The sequence below is a fragment of the Mercenaria mercenaria genome, chromosome 6 (genome assembly GCF_021730395.1).
Source record: "Mercenaria mercenaria strain notata chromosome 6, MADL_Memer_1, whole genome shotgun sequence".
Lineage (NCBI taxonomy): Eukaryota > Metazoa > Mollusca > Bivalvia > Venerida > Veneridae > Mercenaria > Mercenaria mercenaria.
The window spans coordinates 70,643,386-70,665,157 of NC_069366.1; the positions used below are offsets into that span (position 1 = coordinate 70,643,386).

The 21,772-nt window shown below is 34.7% G+C and overlaps 1 protein-coding gene across 2 annotated transcripts in view; it reads right to left on the reverse strand.

Annotated features, from left to right (window-relative positions):
- The window catches only part of LOC123548654 (guanylate cyclase 32E-like), a 66,115-nt gene that overhangs the window by 44,072 nt on the left and 271 nt on the right, over window positions 1-21,772 (reverse strand). The window contains exons 1-2 of one of the 2 annotated variants that reach the window (XM_053546274.1): window positions 14,812-14,928; window positions 11,313-11,461 (exon numbers count right to left, since the gene is read on the reverse strand). In XM_053546274.1, the coding sequence (XP_053402249.1) occupies window positions 11,313-11,452 (140 nt within the window). In that variant the 5' untranslated portion in view covers window positions 11,453-11,461; window positions 14,812-14,928. Of the gene's footprint in view, window positions 1-11,312; window positions 11,462-14,811; window positions 14,929-21,772 lie in introns of those variants that run through there. The other variant, XM_045336121.2, reaches the window with a different exon arrangement.

Here is a 21,772-nt window from a genome sequence, read left to right on the forward strand (position 1 = left end):
ACCGTCGTACATAGCATGTATTTTGTGTTTATAAGTAGAACATGTATATAGTTCATCATAGATGTTTTTCTTTTTGATTCATTCTTGCTTTATTAATTCCCTTAGTTTTCTTGTAGCTTCTGTTCTCAATGGTCAATTATTCTTCGGAATCAAACATATCATAACAAAATTGTTGTTGTGTCATTAAAATATTCTAAAGATATGTGTTATGCAATTTCGAAATAATAACGAACTTTAAAGATTGCTCTCGTTTGTTGCTTCTTGCCTATAAAGTAATTTGTATTCCCACATATTTAACGATTGTAAAATAAGCACGCACGAGATGTAAAAGACGATGCCATCAATTAATTATAGATGAAACACTTCACGAAATTGATACATGTATCAAACGCTTAAATGGAATTTCTTTGAGCAAACGCGTTCATAAATAACTAGGGGAAAAATAGAAGAATTTAATTATGATTTTACAAACCCTTCTCAATTTTCAAATTTATTAAAGGAAAGTGGCCAGGCCTGAGAAAAGATGATGCGAAAAACATTTCCTTATACCCGTTGCGATTAAGTCGTAATTGTAAGAAAAATGTTGACAAATGAAAAATAAGCGTATCAAACCTATAAGGATTAAAAGTCAGCTAACCAAAACATGAAAAAAAATAACAAACAAAAAAAAAAAGACATATTAAAAGATGTAATGGCATTTACGATTATTTTATGTATTCTTTTCATCTTTGGAAGAGCCAATGCGTGAATTTTTAGATGAAAGAGCGTCCGCATTAAGTAAAAGCGAAGAATTTATCTAATCTAACGGAACAGTGATTGCTGATCATTTGCGGCTTACCTACAGCAATAACAAATCGATAATTTCGTATTTATTTCCCTGATTGTACTTTTCATTAATTAACCTGTTATGCGTTCCATTAAGAAATTCGTTGTGCGATCCATTTGCGATCTGTTACGCGATCTTTCAACGGTTTAATATGCAATTAGCGGTTGTTAAAGACGCACGCTACAGTTTCGTTTTTTTTCCCCCAATAATAGATTTTGGATGACATGTTCTGTATTAAAAGATCATGTTATGATGTATTGAAAAATGAAATAGAAATACTAGGTCACCAGCTTTGTTTCAATTTTATTTGCCCCTAGATATGATGCTATTTTTAAAAAATTTCAAAACTTCTATACTCCTAAGATATATCTCAGTAAAGTACAATAACCAGCATAAATTTGAAATCTAAGCATTTTTAACGGTAAACAATATATCTATTTGAAGCATGCTCAGAGAAATCAAAAGAAAATGATTTTGTAAAGAAAGGAATACTTGTTCAGCAGACCCAAGGGCTACTTTTGCATATTTTTGTCAATTTTAAGTTGGTACTTCTGCTATTTTATCGAGTTTCACATAGAATTAAATCAAACTCTGCACATACCTTTGGCTATGTCTAACTAATCTAAAACAAAAAGAAAATTGATAGGTCACCATATTAGATTTCGCTTAAATCAAATTACAATCAGGTGGGGTGTGGTGGGCATTTATACAATGCAGGTTGGTACGAAATACGTAATCAATTTTTATTTCAAACAAGGGCAGATATTCAGTTAAATTCTTGACAGTATTCTGTATTTGTCCACAGCTTAAGGCAGAGATATTTAACAAGAGGATCAAATGGCCCAAGGTCTGTTTTTCTGGATTTCTATAGGAAGAAAACTTTTCATCATTTCGGCTGCCGCATCCTTTACCTTTAACATATTGATCTTAAAAGCAATAGGTGTTATCCACTCCATTAAGCCAATCATCCCACTAAGTTTGAAGAGTACAGGTTAAAGGCTTCTCGAAAAATGCCACGGGAACTCTTTCAGTGTTTGAGCAAATGACTCAGAGATATATCAAATTATCAAACGGCAGATTTCTTAATAAGCGGATTTAAACGTGTTTCTGAAGTATTTTGATGTCATAGAACGATGTAAGTTTCCGCCTTTCTCCGAACAAAACCTATAGTTTACGAATACGGATGTACGGTATGGGTACGGTACGGGATAAGAAACGGCTGTGACTCAATGCAGAGTTGGAGCGCCGGTATAAATTACAGACTCGTGTACATGCCGGACTGAAGCAATTTGAACTAAAGTACTTTAAATATATATATTTTGAAACCATGGTGATACTAACCCTAACCTCTAGTCAGTATATCATACATATTATACACTAAATGCGTGCGAACATGCAATAATTTGCACCTTTTTTGCCGTACGCGACATTAGACAATCACTTCCGGGCATGCGCAGAAGATCTCTTCAACTCTGCAATGAGCTACATCGATTAGAAACAACCCAAATTGTCACGGTGTTGGGGTAAATATTGACCCGTCCGGAAAAACTATCGCGAGCGCCTTTAAATCACATACATAGTGATCAGTTAGGTAAATAGCATGTAATATTGGCAGCTTGTTTTGACTGTGTCTATTGAATAATAACCAGCTTGTGGAACGTTTTTTCGGTGTCGTTTACTGGTACTGATGATAAACCCGAACAGAAAATGAGGTTTTTTACCTGTAACTTTTTTATTTCTACAAGTTGAAATCAATGGTCGGTATCAAAATAAAGCTTAACCTTTGCTGAAAACTTTACATAATTCAAATTTATATTTAGTAAGCAAACTCGCACGAAGTGAGGGCCTGAAAGGGGTATGTAAAAAGGGGACTTTATGAACGTTGACTGATGATAAATTCGAACCCTTTGTCATTTACAAAATTTTCTTGGTATTACTATATTGAAACTTTCCCCAAAAAGCTGCAACAGTCATTCCTGATCAAGTAATGAAAAGTTAACAAATGTCAGGCCTTCATGTTTCGACAGTGAGCATGCGCAAAAAACACTCTCTTCCCCAGTAATTTTGGATAAATACATTTTATACAAATTTATGTAAGTCATTTATTTATACAGAATATTTACCAATTTTGTTTTTGTTTACACCAGTTGATGTTGTAAGTGGAAACTATTAGATGGTGTGTTCAATTTTAAAATTAACCGATTGCAATCGAATATTTCCAAGGTGTTCGACTTTATCATCTGTCCGGGTTTATCATCAGTACCAGTATTGACAGTGATTATTTGGTCACATTTTGTTTGTGATCGGATCAACTACGATACCCAAAATTTAATGGTGATGTATGACACGTTCTATACAATGAAAGAGCTTTAACTTCAAAAAAATTGCTCTACAGAGCAAAAACGGAAGATGTTTAATCAATTGTTATACGCCCGTTTGAAAAACGGGACGTATTATGGGAATGCCCCTGGCGGGCGGGCGGGCGGCGTCCACAGACCTTGTCCGGAGCATATCTTCTACATGCATGAAGGGATTTTGATGAAACTTGGCACAGTTGTTCACCATGATGAGGCGGAGTGTCATGCGCAAGAACCAGGTCCCTAGGTCTAAGGTCAAGGTCACACTTAGAGGTCAAAGGTCAAATTCAAGAATGACTTTGTCCGGAGCATATCTTCTTCATGCATAGAGGGATTTTAATGAAAGTTGGCACAATTGTTCATCATCATGAGAAGGAGTGTCATGCGCAAGAACCAGGTCCCTAGGTCTAAGGTCAAGGTCACACTTAGAGGTCAAAGGATACAAGAATGAGAACTTTGTCCGGAGCATTTCTTCTTCATGCATAGAGGGATTTTGATATAACTTGGCACAAATGTTCACCACCATGAGGCGGAGTGTCATGCGCAAGAACCAGGTCTCTAGGTCTAAGGTCAAGGTCACACTTAGAGGTCAAAGGATACAAGAATGAAAACCTTGTCCGGAGCATGTCTTCTTCATGCATAGAGGGATTTTGATATAACTTGGCACAAATGTTCACCACCACGAGTCGTAGAGTCATGCGCAAGAACCAGGTCCCTAGGTCTAAGGTCAAGGTCACACTTAGAGGCCAAAGGTCAGATACAAGAATGACTTTGTCCGAAGCATTTCTTCTTCATGCATGGAGGGATTTTGATGTAACTTGACACAATTATACACCATCATGAGACGAAGTGTCATGCGCAGTTCCCTTCTTTCGAATTACTTCCCTTTGTTGTTACTATAAATAGCTTATATTGTAACTTTTTCATTACTAGTCATAGGGAAAAATCGAGACCACTTTTCTGTAGTACAATATGCATGCTACATCCAATTTTGAGGTGTATTTTGACCAGTCTCTACCTGGTAAAGATTTTTGTGAGGACTTACAACTATTTTTTTCATTTTTTTTTTTTTTTTTTTAAGATTAACTTCCCTTAGTTGTTACTATAAATAACTTATATTGTAAATTTTTTATAATTGACCGTAGGGAAAAACCAAGATCACTTTTCTCTGGTACAACATAGATGTTACTTTCCAATTTTAGGTGTATTTTAAGGTATCTCTACCTGGTAAGGAGTTTTTTTTTGTGGACTTAGAAAAACAAAACACTTAGTTATTACTAAACAACCACAAAGTTAAAATTCCATTTGCAAATACAGGTGCTAGAGTAAAGAAATTTGCTGTGACGGGCGTATATTGTGACATTCTTGCACTCTTGTTTGACATATATTAATTCCTCCAATTCACGAGTTTTTATCTTTGAACCTGTAAACCTGATATCGTATAAAATGTCTAAGATTATTTTCATCTAAGATATTCAATAGTTTCTTAGATTTCATCCTAAATCTATCTTTTCATCAAAGATTAAAAAAAAATAATACTTATTCTTGAATATAAACAAATGCGCAGCCATATTTTGCAAAAAAAGAATGATAATATTATTTTATCTTTTTTTTAACTAAGCAGTTATAAATACTACTTAAAGGAAATGTTTTCATTTTAGCATTGAAAGTATAAGACAGTTGAAGTTAAAATTATTTCTTAATTAAAATCTATGAATTTTTATGTATATGAACCCTGTAATCAAATAAATTAATGAATCAGACAATCATAGAATATGCCATAATTTATTGTGTGTCTTGAAATTTTGAATGCCCCCCATCCCCCCTCCACCCCATCCCGCACACACACGACAAGAATGATATGAAGGTGATTTAGAACCCTTTTCCTTTCCGTTCAGAAAATCTTTATCTTTGAAGAGTTGAATAAATGAGAAACTGATGAATTAAATTCCAGAGCACTAATGGTGCATTGACGAACACACATATTGTACAAAAATAAGGAGATAGTATATATGTGTTAATCTAGTAATGAGGACAAAGGCATAGACAGATTTCAATATACAATATGTAAAATAAAAAGCTTGAAAAGTTTCGAAACTTCAGTTTGAAAAGACGTATTAAAAGCGTATTATGCTGTTTTATAACACATTACAGGTCATAGTGTACAGCTCTCCTAAATGTTGAAATTCTGAGCTGTTTTTCTAATGATTTGTTAGTATTTTGAATCTTTGGTTTCTGTTTTTAACTTCCTGATTAAATATTTCATTTTAATTAGTGATGGTAATTTTTCCAGCAGTTTGCATCTTCCAACAAGTTTACATGGAAATGCAATATGGAAACTTATTGATATTTTATTTCTTAAAATTTTATTTTCATGGAACACAGAGATATATTCTATATTCTATTCAAGGTAACTAGGTTTAAAATACACTGGCCTATGGTCAACATACTTTATAGCATAATTTTCTATAGATAAAGGATGAATAATCAAGGAGATAAAGGTCACAGTAACTTTGATTAAAAGTGGTTTAGGGTATATAAATTTTTGAACACCTTGAACTGTGGTTATCCAGCTTTACAGCATGGATGTCAATGTTCAGTAGATGTCCCCAGAAGAGTTTTGGCACGTGGGTCAAATTTCAAATTCTAAACACACTGAAGAATGTAAGTTTCATGCCCAGTGACCACTGACAGGCAATCACGGAAGGCATATAATTTTGTATTTTCTTCTGTTGCCAAGACATTTAGATAAGCTTTTATTAATTTGACCTTTTTTTTAAAAATATGCACTTTCTGCTTTTTTTCTCTGTAGATAGTGTTTTAACCTTTGAAACATAGACGAATGATATCAAATCATTAACTTCATTCAACATGTTTACTTCCGCTGCCAAGGCAATGAAATATATTATACCTTTTTGCATGCAAAAAAAAAGAAGTTCGTAAAATCAATTTTATCATTGCTAATAGTTATCTTTTTAAGTGATGACAACAAATGATGAATTATAAAATCTATCAAAAGATCCTTTGGAATCAAAGAATGAAACCAAGAAGTAGAGTAGCAAACGCGGTTTGACTGGGTCTGTTCATGAGAGGTAATGAAATGTGCAACACCTCTCACGCCCCCTAGCACCGGCTTATGCGTAATTCTATTACCCTTCTATTGAATGGACTTCATGGTCCCAAAGGTCCAGAAAATATAACAACTATTTAAAGAGTGCTGTTGAGATAGATAATAAAATCTGTAAAAAGATCCTTTGGAAGCAAAGGATGCAACCAAGAAGAATAGTAACAACCCCAATTTGATTGAGTCTGTTCATGAGAGTTAATGAAATGTACAACACCTCTCACGCCCCCTAGCACCGGCTTAAGCGGAACTCTACGGAAGTTTTTGTGTCAGGAACCCAAAGAATTATTTTCCTTAGTCTTGACAGTTATATCGGTTTGCATTTTCAATAACATGATATGTTAACAATGGTGCTTTAATCAAACATTTTGTAACATTAATCATGAAATATATCGTTTTTTCTCTCCATCTATTTAATTATACCCGTAAATTAAACGAAAGCTTGCTTTCATACTAGCACATTCCGCAAAATATTATATTTCAGAAACAAATTATCATTAAGACTTTCATGTTTTTTTTATACAATCACTTAATTTGATATCTGTCATCATTTTGTTGGGGAGGGGGCGGTAAAATCAATCCAAAAATTATGTACCCCAAATGTACGTATATCTACTTAAACACATACACTATACTTATTTTAACGGTCATAAAAGTATATCACTATGCCCGTTTTCTATAATTGTATTGACAGAAAAGTTTTTGACCAATCTGAAAATTGTATTCAAATATGAGATCAAAGACCTGAAGCGAACTATGCACTAAATTTCATGACAATATAGTATAATGTTCTTACATTTACACTTCTCTACATAGAATATACGTGATTGTATTAGATTATTACAATTCATCATATTTTTTAAAATTTACATGAAGAAAAATGTTTTCTATATTTTCATGTCAGATAAACTTTCTCCAATGAACTAAAAAGTAACAAAATATCAGAATATTAATTATCGTATTTTTTCAACGGACAATAAATCGTGGGTATCCATTATTTTCCCTAGATATTTAAATATTTATTGAATTTAGGCTCATTTTGACAGAACCATAACTCTTCTATCCGCCTGCATTGTTTCAATTCTTGGGTGTTTCTTTACACACGTTTCTAATGGAATGCTTATAGATGCTTATACATGGTTATTAATTTAACTACAATTGTATACATTTGCGCCTAAACTGCACAAAGCTGCATAATTCTCATGACTTCTTAATCTGTTAAATAACACTTTACTTTTGACTGACCAGTTATCTTTTGTACCGACTAAAATTTTATATAACTAACATAAATTACCTGATACCGTTTGAACATTATTCAAGTTTAGTGTTGCCCTAGGTTTATTGTTCTTTTTATGTTTGTAATTCTATATGTTACAAAATTTGGAATATTGTGTACGCCTTGCAAAGAATTCGTTTGAAGATAACGCATTCTCTGCATGAACTGGGCCAAGTAGGTAAAACATTAAATTCATGTCTTAACATCAGGCGATTGCGAAGCTCCGACTTTATGTAACGAGTTTCTCCTTCCGACTACCAAGTTCTTAAGTATTTGTCCTCATTTGCTTTATTTGAAATTAAACAAGAGCCATGTTAGACAGGGCTAATCCCCCCGCCGGGCATATTATAATTGAAGGCTAAAGTTCCTGGCATGTTAGTGTCTGAAAGTATTAATTTTGGGGTAAGCTTTGAAGAACTGTTTAGTTGTGGTCCGCATCAGGGGTTTTAAAGATGTGGAAGAAAGAATAAGTCAGTGGTGAGGTGGTTTACTGCTAAATTTTATTAATTTTCATGAACAGTATAGCTATGATGTTTTTCTATATGGCTACTGTAAAAAGAAGAAATGGAAAGCTAACAGGGAACAAGAGTGCCAGAATGTCACAATATACGCCCGTCACAGCAAATTTCTTTACTCTAGCAGCTGTATTTGCAAATGGAATTTTAATTTTGTGGATGTTTAGTAATCATTGTAAGTCTTTTGTTTTTCTAAGTCCACAAAAACACTCCTTTCCAGGTAGAGATACCTTAAAATACACCTAAAATTGGAAAGTAACATCTATGTTGTACCACAGAAAAGTGGTCTTGGTTTTTCCCTACGGTCAATTATAAAAATGTTACAATATAATTTATTTATAGTGAGGGAAGTTAATCTTTTAAAAAAAAAAAAAAAAATGTAAGTCCACACAAAAATCTTTACAAGGTAGAGATTGGTCAAAATATACCTCTAAATTGGATGTAGCATGCATCTTGTACTACAGAAAAGTGGTCTCGATTTTTCCCTACGACTAGTAATGAAAAAGTTACAATAAAAGCTATTTAAAGTAACAACAAAGGGAAGTAATTCTAAAGAAGGGAACTGCGCATGACACTTCGACTCATGATGGTGTATAATTGTGCCAAGTTACAGATCAGCTCACGCGGAAAACCCACTTTCCGTTTTTCCTCGAAGGAAAAATCTTGCATAGCGAGGAATTTCTCCGAGTACAGCCCAATTCTGACTCGGAGTACCGACTGTTATAGTTTTATTACTTTAGCGGAATTTCGTCGAGTCACTCCGAGAAATTATTTGACGGAACTCCGAGTCGAAATTATACAGGTAACACTATAATGATTTCCGGTATTTTATGGCCACTCCGCGCGACTCCGAGTCTGTAATAAACAATAAATCGGTCATTTCGAGTGCCGCGAGATGATTTGACGAAACTTCGAGGCAGTATAATCTTACTTGGACGGATTGTTTTTATATAATAAGCTTCTTTTTTTTAATTGAATGTATGAAACTGTTGTGAATTTTGGTATTAAAATAGTTTCTGATCATGCGAATTAGATTAAGAAGTATATTTATTATTTATGTATAATAAACTAAATTATTAATCATACGAAATTAACCAAACTTTCAAATCACCGCCGTTAAAGGAAAGTGATATGTTAAATTTGATATTTAAATAATTTCTGACGCGAATTAAATTTAGGAAAAAAGTCGTGTAATAATTTATGCACTAAATTAAAAATAAATTTTTACTAGATAAACTTAAAAATAATACCCGCTAAAAGTAAATTGTTTAGTGTGATATTGAAATAAATATAATTAAACAAATTTCGAAATGAGCGCCGTTAACGGAAACTGCTTTGTTAAATCTTGATATAGAAATTATTTCTGACTTTGCGAATTTAATTTAGAAATAAAGTCATGAAAATTGCACTAAATTATGAATACTTTATAATTAGATAAACTTTAAAATTACGCCCGCAAGAAAAGTAAATTGTTAAGTATTAAGAAATATATAAAACTAAACAGAATTTCAAATAATTGCTGTTAAAGAATAGTGATTTGTTAAATATTATATTGAAATAGTTTCTTACAGTAGAAATTAAATTTAGAAATAAACTGATGTAAAATGGACTAAATTAGAGACTATATAATACTAGATATACGTTAAGATAATGGCCGTGAAAGAAAAGTGACCTTTATTAATTAATGAAAATTATAGGAGAAATGATTAATTTTCGTCATGAAAATGGTCTTTCTTTTATTCATTTGGAAGGAATAAGAAAATAGGATAAAAATACTACTGCCGTATCCACTCAAAAAGTACTAAAATATCATAAGTAAACAGAAACATTTGGTTTATTTCAAAGAAAGATAAAAATACTTCAGTATTACTTTTATTTACAAATACTGTGTTATTTCGCGTATCACTATGTAAAATATAATAACCCTGCTCCGAGTAATCTGAAATCTGTCCTCGAAGCTACTCGAAGGCTCATTTAAATTTGTACAGGTAATTAATTATTCGTCTGGGAGTCACTCGAAGGAATTCCGTCAAGTGACTCGGAAACAAAAGAAATCAATATAGGTGTGTATTACGCTAATTGGACTTCATCTCGAGTCACTTCGAGGATTTCCTTCGAGTGACTTCGCATAAATCCTCGGAGTCAGGTAGCGAAATTCCTTGACGGAAAATGGCTGACTCGAAGAAACTTCGAGTCAGAGCCTTGGTATTCGTTTTGGCCATCCTTCGAGGATCGAGGAGAATGGGTTTTCCGCGTGAGCTTATCTGTACATCGAAATCCCTCCATGCATGAAGAAGAAATGCTTCGGACAAAGTCATTCTTGTATCTGACCTTTGGCCTCTAAGTGTGACCTTGACCTTAGACCTAGGGACCTGGATCTTGCGCATGAAACTCCGTCTCGTGGTGGTGAACATTTGTGCCAAGTTATATTAAAATCCCTCTATGCAAGAAGAAGCAATGCTCCGGACAAGTTTTTCATTCTTGTATCATTTGACCTCTAAGTGTGACCTTGACCTCAGACCTAGGGACCTGGTTCTTGCGCATGACATTCCGCCTCGTGGTGGTGAACATTTGTGCCAAGATATATTAAAATCCCTCCATGCATAAAGAAGATATGCTCCGGACAAAGTTTTTTAAGAAAATATGATAAAGGGGAATAACTCAAAAAATAGGCAAGGTAGAGTTATTGTTCTTGCACACTATACTTCCTCTTAATGTGTTCTATCAGTGTATGAAGTTTGAAGAAAATCCCTCCAGTACTTTTGGAGTTATGCTCCGGACAAATTTTTTTAAGAAAATAAGATAAAGGAGAATAATTCAAAAAATAGGCAAGGTAGAGTTATTGTTCTTGCACACTGCACTTCCTCCCAATGTGTTCTATCAGTGTATGAAGTTTGAAGAAAATCCCTCCAGTACTTTTGGAGTTATGCTCTGGACAAAATTTTTTAAGAAAATAAGATAAAGGGGAATAACTCAAAAAATAGGCAAGGTAGAGTTATTGTTTTTGCACACTACACTTCCTCCCAATGTGTTCTATCAGTGTATGAAGTTTGAAGAAAATCCTTCCAGTACTTTTGGAGTTATGTTTCGGACAAAGATCGTTGCGGACGGACGGGCGGACGCACACACGCACGGACGGAGAGCATTTCTAATATCCCCTTCGCGGGGGTATAAATAAACTATAACTTCTAGAGAGATTTTACTGTTTACTTGCCTATAGTCGTTCATCCACTGTGTATATACAGCGCTCGGAAACGAGGCTCCAGCACCAATCAGTTCAACGGATTTGCTTTCCGCGAGAAGCAAATTACAGAGGAGAAACAAGCAGCTTTCAATTGCCTTTGAAGACTCCATCCTTCTTACCTAGAGTAAAGAATATTGCTAATTAAGTATGAACAAGTCAAATGGTTTATCGCGGCCAGAAATTTGTACAAACCGGACAGAAGTTGCGAAATTGTCATTTGTGCAGGAAAGAAGCGTTTACCATAATGTCCAGTACTGGACAGGTATAGTGACCATGCACGGACACAGCCAATTTTCTCAGAGGGGTCCGATCCCCTGCCCCCCCCCCCCCCCCCCACCACACCCTGGAAATTTTGAAATTTAGCACTTCATTTTTTGCATTCTGGAACAGTTTTATGGACTAGCCTGTTAAATTTGGGAAAATGATAAAATCAAGCTTTCTTGAAGGTTAAATTCTTAGTTTCTTTTAGATAAATGATATGAATTATGTCGGGGTTGTATGTAGCAGCAGCCGCATATACTTTACATGCAGTCCTAATGTTGCCTTTTTCGAAAAACATTTTCTTTCCTTCTTGTCTTCTTTTCTTTTTTAAAGATTTTCCAGGGGGGGTCCGGACCCCCCCCCCCCCCCTCCCACGGATCCGCGCATGGTGACATATCATGCTTTCTGTTTATGCAGGTAAACTTGTGTTTGGTTAAACTGTCTGAACAGTGTACAAACTCATTACTGTTTTTTCAGGCAAGGGTGGCAAAAAAGTGGTAGACAATGAAAGCAGTAACATTTTTATTTAAAAAAAATACAATGAGACAAACATTTCCAGCATCTTTGGACGGTTCAAAAATCCCATGTTAAACATACGATAAAGCCCGAAACGCGTGAAAATGTTCCGAATGTAAATCGGGTGAAGTAAGCGCTCTATATATAACAGTTAGATTATGCGTCTAGATTGATTAAACTGGGCGAGTCTACTTACTTATTACTTTAGGATGAAAAAAACGTGTTTTTAAATGTTGCTCTTAAACAAGGGTGGCGGTTAAACTACTAAAAGTACAACAACAGTTAATTCACAACAAATCGTACGGTATGTTTTATAATCAGTAGAAGCTAGTCGTATTTACGCTTATGAGACCTGTTTCACCCACAAGTAAAGAATTGACAGGTCCATCATGAAATATTTTCCCCAGTGTGCAAATACTTGTCCTATTCAATATGGCCGCGATCAATGATGGACTGATCTTAAGGAACAATGGTCAGGTTGTCAATTACATAAACATTTTACGTTTATATAAGTGCACCTTACAATATTTGCCGAAAGGTCATTTAAACGTGAAAAAATAACACTTTCAACTTTACTGGTCGACAAAAATGAAACGTGAAAATTTTAATGCTTAATTGAAAATATTCTGGCGATAGTTTGAGTGTAAATAACTAGGGATCGACTATCCCTGATGTTCTCAATATTACATACCCACACGGCGATTTGGGCTTTAAAACTTTTCACAGCTAATTTTGATATAGCTAATACAGAACTTTAGTTTAAATACCTATACCAGAACCCTTAAATGATGCATATTTTTCGATTGTAATATATCTTTCTTAGAGTCTGAATTAGAGTGTAGCAATTTCCTATCTTGTCGTAATATGCGATGTCAATCTGTAAAGAATACCTCGTAGAATACCTCGTAGCGCAATTTACCGTGCCCAGTAGCTCGAAGCGTAGACACCGGACCTCGAAACTAAAAATAAGTGATTTCTCAAGAAACAGAGGCATTATAAGTAAATATTTTTACTTGTTTCACAATAATTACTTGGCATGGTTGCTTCACGGAACTTTCTAGATACATTTTACGAACACATGTCAAGAAATGAAATTTTAACAGTAAATTGTACAAAATATTGATTAACAAGTGTAAGCGGATGTGGCCTTATACAAACATATCTTTCCACATATTACGTTTCCATCAAGGTGCCTACATCCTCTTCCTGGTATATATATATACACAGCTACAACAAGACGCAATTTGAATTCAAAAGGATTGGCAAAAGTACCGGAGTCCTTCATCGAAGTCCTGTAAGCATACTCTTGATACAAGTATTTTCTAGTTTTTTCTTAGCATGCATACATGGCACTGAGGCTATACTCATGTCTTTATTGTTTTAGTTTTTGTTTATTCAGACATTAATGAAAACTGCTACTGAACCAGACATTTTTGTGTTAGACAATCTAACTGATTGTAAGACACGTTTCTTTGCAAATAAAACGCATTTAATGTATGTATAACTAAGTACAAGCTATTTCTATCAAAATCAGTATTGCTTCAGGCACGCACATGTAAACACTTATTCCATTACTTCTGTTACAACGTATCAGTTTCAAGTGAATATGATAAAGGTGAACTTTCGCTGCCAGTGAAGTTGTGGTATGTACTAATAAAAACACTTTGGTCTGATTCTATACATCATGTGTCATAGACTTTTAACACTCTTCAGTCAAACAATACACACCATTTTGCTTATCAGTGTGTTTTTCTGCTTAAAGACGGCCTGTGTCATAAGGCATAAAGATTTTCGGTGCTAAATATTTTGGACAATTTGCATTTGCCGAATGGACCCATCCATGCTAAATTGCTAATACAACATAGGTGCCTGAAAAAATATGGCATTATATTATTTTATGAAACAATATTCTGATGAATCTATCAAACATACACCTATACTTCAACTAACGTAACTTTCTCCAAATATTAGTCACGATTTACAATAGGCCGTGATCTGGGCAAAATATTTTTAATACTGAACGCTACCTTGCACTTCATTGCATTAAATGCATATCAATGTATGTGAATGTAAATGTATCAGAAGGGCCTTGAAAGTCTTAATAAATTATACTTGCGTTTCTTTACCATTATTCATAAATATCAAGTAACATTTTCAACGAAAAGATATGTTCAACCGTACTATATTTTTCTCTGAAACCCGCTTGTTCTGCAATTAGTAGACCACTGTCTTCCAAAAAAAGTGTTTACATGTATTTTATTATTCAATACTGAGGTAAACAATTTACCAAGACAACTTATGATTGTGATTCCCCTATAATTATCTGGGTAATTTTCATCCCATTTGTTTCTATAAATTGGTACAATAACACCAATATACTGTGAGGCAGGATGCCTCACGACCTTGTTTTTATGCAATTGTTTTGCATTGTTTTACGGCCTATCAGTAGTTTTCATTTTTGATGTTAAAATTGTCAGGCTATCTGTCAGCTACTTTTAATTACAGTTCATTGTTCTGTAACATTTCCAGACATTGACTGATAACCAGTCGCATTGTTAAATTGTTGTTTACTAAATTACATTTCAAAATGTTAGAACTAGTTAGTGAAACTGTAATTCTAGCTTTCACAGGGATTTTCTATAAAAGTACGCAATGTCAGCCTGAGTTATTCAACAGTTCAATCAACAATCACCTGCTGTATTAAATTAAATCGAGGTTTTCATGTAATGTCCATTGTTGACTTTGTAAAACTTCATAAAAGTTTATGTCAGTTGAAATTTTGACAGTTGTCAACCATCTTGGATTTTTGTACGTATGAACCGGATGACTAAAATCTCGTACAAGCGGACTGAAATCGCTTCATATTCTGCAGAAATAGTTAACTTTTATTGTCAAGTATTTGATATTTAATACTTGGCATGTAGTGTTGATTCGTAGCGTTCTATATTGTTTTATTATTTATTTCTGTCCGACTTTGTTTGTTTACACTAGTTTAGAGGTTAAGCTCCGCCTTATTTGCATATAAGGAAACGTTCGTATCCCGAATGACGTCATGGTCGGCCGAAGTAAGTTCGTAGCTTCAACTCGGTTACGGACCTGTCCGGGTATTTCCGACTTTGACCTTATTCAGACTAATTTAGATTCTGGTATTCATCCTCATTTGCATACCATGCATACCACAAAGGTTAATTATTAGAACGCTAGAATCATTACTTTGCCTCCGTCTCTCGTATAGAAAGGCTGTTTGTCAGTTTGTTCTTAGACATTTTTTTTTATTACTTTTACGCTTCTAAAACCTATACGAATTATTCAAACTTTGAAACTGCACGGTACTTATTATAATTAAATTATACAGTTATTTTATTAGCAGTATTTGGCTGTTTTTCTCTTAAAAAACTCTGTAATTTTAGAGTTGGTTCTCGGTCCGCCTGCTACACGACTTTTGCCTGATATTTTTCATGGTTTATATTTCATTACTGATTATTTTATTCAGTTATAATTAATAGTTATTGTTAAGGCTTCCCATAAATAAAAGTTGTTTGAAGCCGAAAGGAAAGTTGTCAGTAGTTTATTTTAAACTTTGAAATAAATTTGAACTCGGGCGCTATCAGCCTTTGAACTCGGGCGTTACCAGCCTTTTAACTTGGGCGCTACCAGCCTTGTCTTGGGCGCTACCAGCCTATAGGGTCGCGACCAGACCCTAGTTTAGTCAACATATTGTTTATCCCCAAAATGAATAACCTTACAGTGTTGTAATTGGTGGACTCAGTCCCCTGACTGTAGTCCCCTTGCCCTTGGTCTGTTTACATTTAACGTTATTTTTTACACTAACCCAAGTAAAGTACAGTGACCAGGGTCGGGGCACTACAGAATTTGGTAAGCAGCGGTGGGATCCGTTTTTCATTTCGGATCCAGTGATACGAACTCTACACTCCATAAACTTGTTGAAAAACGCTACCATGAACAAATGATTATTTAGAAGTTGTTCACAGCGAGCACATAATATTTCTCAGTCAGAAAGATGCAGCTTCGCAGGATACAGAACCAAACATCATCATAACCAGTGACCTTATTTACTGCCAGTATCGATCGATAAGCGAGTGTGACATTTGTAAACATTTGTGAACTTGACCTAGATATTTACTACATTGATGGTGTATCAAATTGTTAAACCACCCCAGTATACCGAGGAGTCGAGGACTTGATTTAACCGAAGTCAGAGCTGTTCTTTAGCAGTGCTGATTTAATTGCCTTATTATTTTTTTTATATAAAATATTATACATGTTTAATCTAATATAAAATTTAGATTTCAGTCCAGGTTTAAGTAATAGATAGCAACTTAAGGCTGTTTCCAAGCCTGGGAGAGTAAGAAAGTCAGTAGATATAGGAGTAGTTTAGCCTTTGTTAAAAATTTAGTACAAAGCTAGTATAACCACCAGTGACTTGTTTTGTTGTGAAAGTCGCCTCCAGACTTTGTAAGGGTCATTACCAGACCTTGCCTTTGGTAAAGTCGTTACCAGACTTTGGTAAGATTTTTTTTTGTGTGTTGTTTTGTTGGCGCGTTGAGCTTGGTGTACTTTGTTCTTGGTACATTTCATAGAGCCGCGCACTGCAGCTTATTAAATATCTAAACAACCATTCTATTATATATTGTAGCCGTCTCCAGGCTAGTATTGTGACCGGTACCAGGTCAGGGTATAGCGCTAAAGCCGCTTCCAGGCTTAGGTAACAAATAATTTCATTGAATACTAGTAACTTGTACCATTCCTGACCTAGATGTGAAACAGCTGTTTCCAAGCTGTGGAAAACCAGTTCCTTAGATCAAGCCAGTTAAACTGTTAACTGTTACCAAGTTAGCTTTAAAGAACAGTGTTAAACTTGTTTAATTCATACAAAACATTTTGTACCTTTTAATTATTGATATAATTAAGTGCCAAAACCTTGAATATTTAAATTCTGTAAATATTTTATATTTACTGTACTAGTAAAAGTTAAAGTAAATATACATAATTTTTGTGTGTGTGTGTTGTTTAAATAAAACAAATTTAGTTACAGTCCATGATGGAGACCATTAGGGAAGTTACCATGGACCCAGGTGATATACCATCTACTGAAGCACAGCATGACATAGACCATGATTACCAACCAAGTACCTACGTTTAAAACCTAAGCAGATACACCTTATCTACCCAGATTTCTACCACCACCAGTACACTGTCAATCGCCCGTGAGACGGAGGCAACGTCAAGGTCGCGGTTACAGTCAATGGACGGTGGTGATTTGTACAAAGACAACTTGGTACCAGCTGGCAGTCAGCCGGTGGTATTTGGCACGCCTTCCGGTGAGGTGACCTGGCGCAGGCGCTCAGGGGAGGACCGAGTTTCAGAAGACCAGGGTTTTATCCATCCTGGCAAGTACTGCATCATATCCAGTGGAGAAGCCAGGGCCCCGGGGGTCAGGAACAAAGCCTTGCAAGGTGGAACTGATATGGTATTGGGGGGATGGGGGGAAACAGGGATTTTTGTACTTATGCTTATTATTGTGGATCAGTTCCTTTATACGCGGACAGGACCTTGGCCGATGGTATTATAGACCAGTGTCAGGTACCTGGGGGATATATGGGTAGGGGATTGGAACAAAGGGAAAAAATTTCACTCTGATGAGCAGTCAGAGGCTGACCTGCTGGATGAACCTTTGACGGGATATCAGGGTGTGAGGAGTCGAGTGGCTGTAGGGGCTAGTACAGAACGGCTCCTTGGTCCCCGTGATACTCGTGATGATGCAGACTTAAATGCTTTTTTTACCTAGGAAGAGAGATGTTGGAAGGGAATTGTCAGCATACATAGCACTCAACCTAGACCACAGAACTAAGGACCTAGTGATAGACCAAGGGAGATCATTCCATCGACCTTAAACCCTATAAATTTTATAAATGGACTAAGAGAGGCTAATCCAACAATCTTAAACATTTTAATTCCAAGTCAAAGATGATAATGATAGAGACAGAACAAGAATCAACTGAATGCATGGGATTGTCAGTCAACCTTACCTTAAATGTATTGAGAGTTTGCATGAGAGAGAACGGAACGGTTATACAGGAAAGAATAAGAGTGAAGTTACAGATGACCAACCAAGAGCTCTGGAAGGTGATCTGTTGATAATTGTTACTGAGATGCTTTTTCTAAGGTTCCAATAAGAATTCTGACCCCCTGAGGAATACTGTATGGACCGCTTGAGGATACACCAGAGGTGGATTGGTCGACAACCCCGCAGGAAGATCCAAACATAGGCCCCCTTTTCGTGAGGAAATTTCACATTTTATAATTATTTAATAATACTGTATGTTAGAAAAATTTTTAAGTGTAATATTTTGGTCTGGGCTACATTTTGTGACATTTTAGTAGGGTTTTAAGCTTTAAATAGTAAACTAGTCGTTTTCGTAAAATGCTATTATTACCACATTTTCTTTTCTTGTAATATTTTTGGTATCCGTACAGTAACAGTTGATTAAAGGTAGAGTGTTTTGCAATGTTTACCTCTGATATAATAAGTCATAAGTATATCTTTGGTATTTTAACTTATAAGCGAAAGTAGATTTCGACTTTGTCACTTCATTTAGCACTATTGTCAGTCAGTGGTTACAAGTAATCATTTGAAAAAATTTCAACATTCTGTTTAAAGTATTTGGTACATTTCAAGTTTAACTATTGAATATTACTGAGCCCTGGAATAAACAACTGTTACAATTGTTATTTATCGTTAAGAAGGCCGTTATTAATATTGTTATACATTGTATTACTTAAAGGACACAATTGCTTAATTGTTGCTCAGGCAAACTCTTATGTACTTGTCCGAAATATTGTTTATTATTAAGTATGGTACTGCCTAAAATCCAGATGAAGTGTTGGTTATAGGTTCGAATTCAGGTGTCTGTATAAATTATTTCAGTATTTATAAATGTTGTTCATGGTACATGTGAAATTTTTTAAATGCATAGCATAAATGTTGCATCTATGAAATTTATTAAATTGATGACATATTTGAGAATTAATTATTTGGAAATCTGTAAATGCAATCTGTGCATGTGTGTTCTACCTTCTGTCTAAAAGCAATTATAGTGCAAATGTATTTAAGTTATTGAAACAAGTTCTGTGTAATGGCAGTACAAAGATTCGAACCATATTCTTAAATGAACATGATTATATCGCTATGTCTGTAGACCACCGGGTGCATACACATGTTAATTGTATTTAATGCATGTTGTTAATTATTATGATTCTCATCATTGTTGTTGTAAAGTAATTATTATTGTTGTACTTTGTGTCACAAGCTGTAGTTTTTCAATTTCGAGGACGAAATTTTGTCAGTTGGGAGGGTAATGTGAGGCAGGATGCCTCACGACCTTGTTTTTATGCAATTGTTTTGCATTGTTTTACGGCCTATCAGTAGTTTTCATTTTTGATGTTAAAATTGTCAGGCTATCTGTCAGCTACTTTTTAATCACAGTTCATTGTTCTGTAACATTTCCAGACATTGACTGATAACCAGTCGCATTGTTAAATTGTTGTTTACTAAATTACATTTCAAAATGTTAGAACTCTACTTATGTCAGTTAGTGAAACTGTAATTCTAGCTTTCACAGGGATTTTCTATAAAAGTACGCAATGTCAGCCTGAGTTATTCAACAGTTCAATCAACAATCACCTGCTGTATTAAATTAAATCGAGGTTTTCATGTAATGTCCATTGTTGACTTTGTAAAACTTCATAAAAGTTTATGTCAGTTGAAATTTTGACAGTTATCAACCATCTTGGAATTTTGTACGTATGCACCGGATGACTAAAATCTCGTACAAGCGGACTGAAATCGCTTCATATTCTGCAGAAATAGTTAACTTTTATTGTCAAGTAAATGATATTTAATACTTGGCATGTAGTGTTGATTCGTAGCGTTCTATATTGTTTTATTATTTATTTCTGTCCGACTTTGTTTGTTTACACTAGTTTAGAGGTTAAGCTCCGCCTTACTTGCATAGAAGGAAACGTTCGTATTCCGAATGACGTCATGGTCGGCCGAAGTAAGTTCGTAGCATCAACTCGGTTACGGACCTGTCCGGGTATTTCCGACTTTGACCTTATTCAGACTAATTTAGATTCTGGTATTCATCCTCATTTGCATACCATGCATACCACAAAGGTTAATTATTAGAACGCTAGAATCATTACTTTGCCTCCGTTTCTCGTATAGAAAGGCTGTTTGTCAGTTTGTTCTTAGACATTTTTTTATTAATTTTACGCTTCTAAAACCTATACGAATTATTCAAACTTTGAAACTGCACGGTACTTATTATCATTAAATTATACAGTTATTTTATTAGTAGTATTTGGCTGTTTTTCTCTTAAAAAACTCTGTAATTTTAGAGTTGGTTCTCGGTCCGCCTGCTACACGACTTTTGCCTGATATTTTTCATGGTTTATATTTCATTACTGATTATTTTATTCAGTTATAATTAATAGTTATTGTTAAGGCTTCCCATAAATAAAAGTTGTTTGAAGCCGAAAGGAAAGTTGTCAGTAGTTTATTTTAAACTTTGAAATAAATTTGAACTCGGGCGCTATCAGCCTTTGAACTCGGGCGTTACCAGCCTTTTAACTTGGGCGCTACCAGCCTTGTCTTGGGCGCTACCAGCCTATAGGGTCGCGACCAGACCCTAGTTTAGTCAACATATTGTTTTTCCCCAAAATGAATAACCTTACAGTATTGTAATTGGTGGACTCAGTCCCCTGACTGTAGTCCCCTTGCCCTTGGTCTGTTTACATTTAACGTTATTTTTTACACTAACCCAAGTAAAGTACAGTGACCAGGGTGGGGGCACTACAATACCATGTATCAGGGACAGTCCCAGTATAAAGTATAAGGTTAAACAAACTACAATACAATAGTAATAATGAGTCTTTCGAGTGTTTAATGTACTCGTTCAATATATTATCTTTTGGAAAACTAGCTTTGTTATTTTTCAAGTTTTAGATAACTTTTCAATTTCAGATTCTGTAAATGGTTGATTCAGGTAGTCATTGAAATAAGATACCGATTCAGTACCAAATGGAGCGAAAGCAGTATCAGACTAATCGCTGTTAAATTATATCTAAACGTTTGTTTACATAACGCCAAAAGTAGGTTTTGCGACTTTTGCATCCAAAATGGCGAACATTATAAATTATAGCTTGAATGATGTAAATCGGATACATAACACAGAAATAACCATATATCTCCTATCAATGCAAATATATCGAATAACTTGAAAAAGTATTTCTTAAATATCAAAAATAATTATCTTTGATAATTATGAGTGTTTCTATTACTGTTTTGCAAAGACATTGGTTTTCGCTCATATAGAATGGCCTATCAATATTTATAGGCGTATAAATTCATGTCAGTTAGTAGTTATGAAGTAGATAAAGACCAAACACGCTGTCAATTTCAAAATTTACTATAGTTCCAATGTTTCAGTTACATGCCTTTTTGTCAGTTTGTAAAAAAATCAAATCTGTTTAGTAAAAAAATAAAGCACACGACCTTATAGTTTTTATTTGTTGGAATTTCTAAGTTTATTCTGAAGTTTTAAAAAATATTAGGATTTAATCAAAGTCTT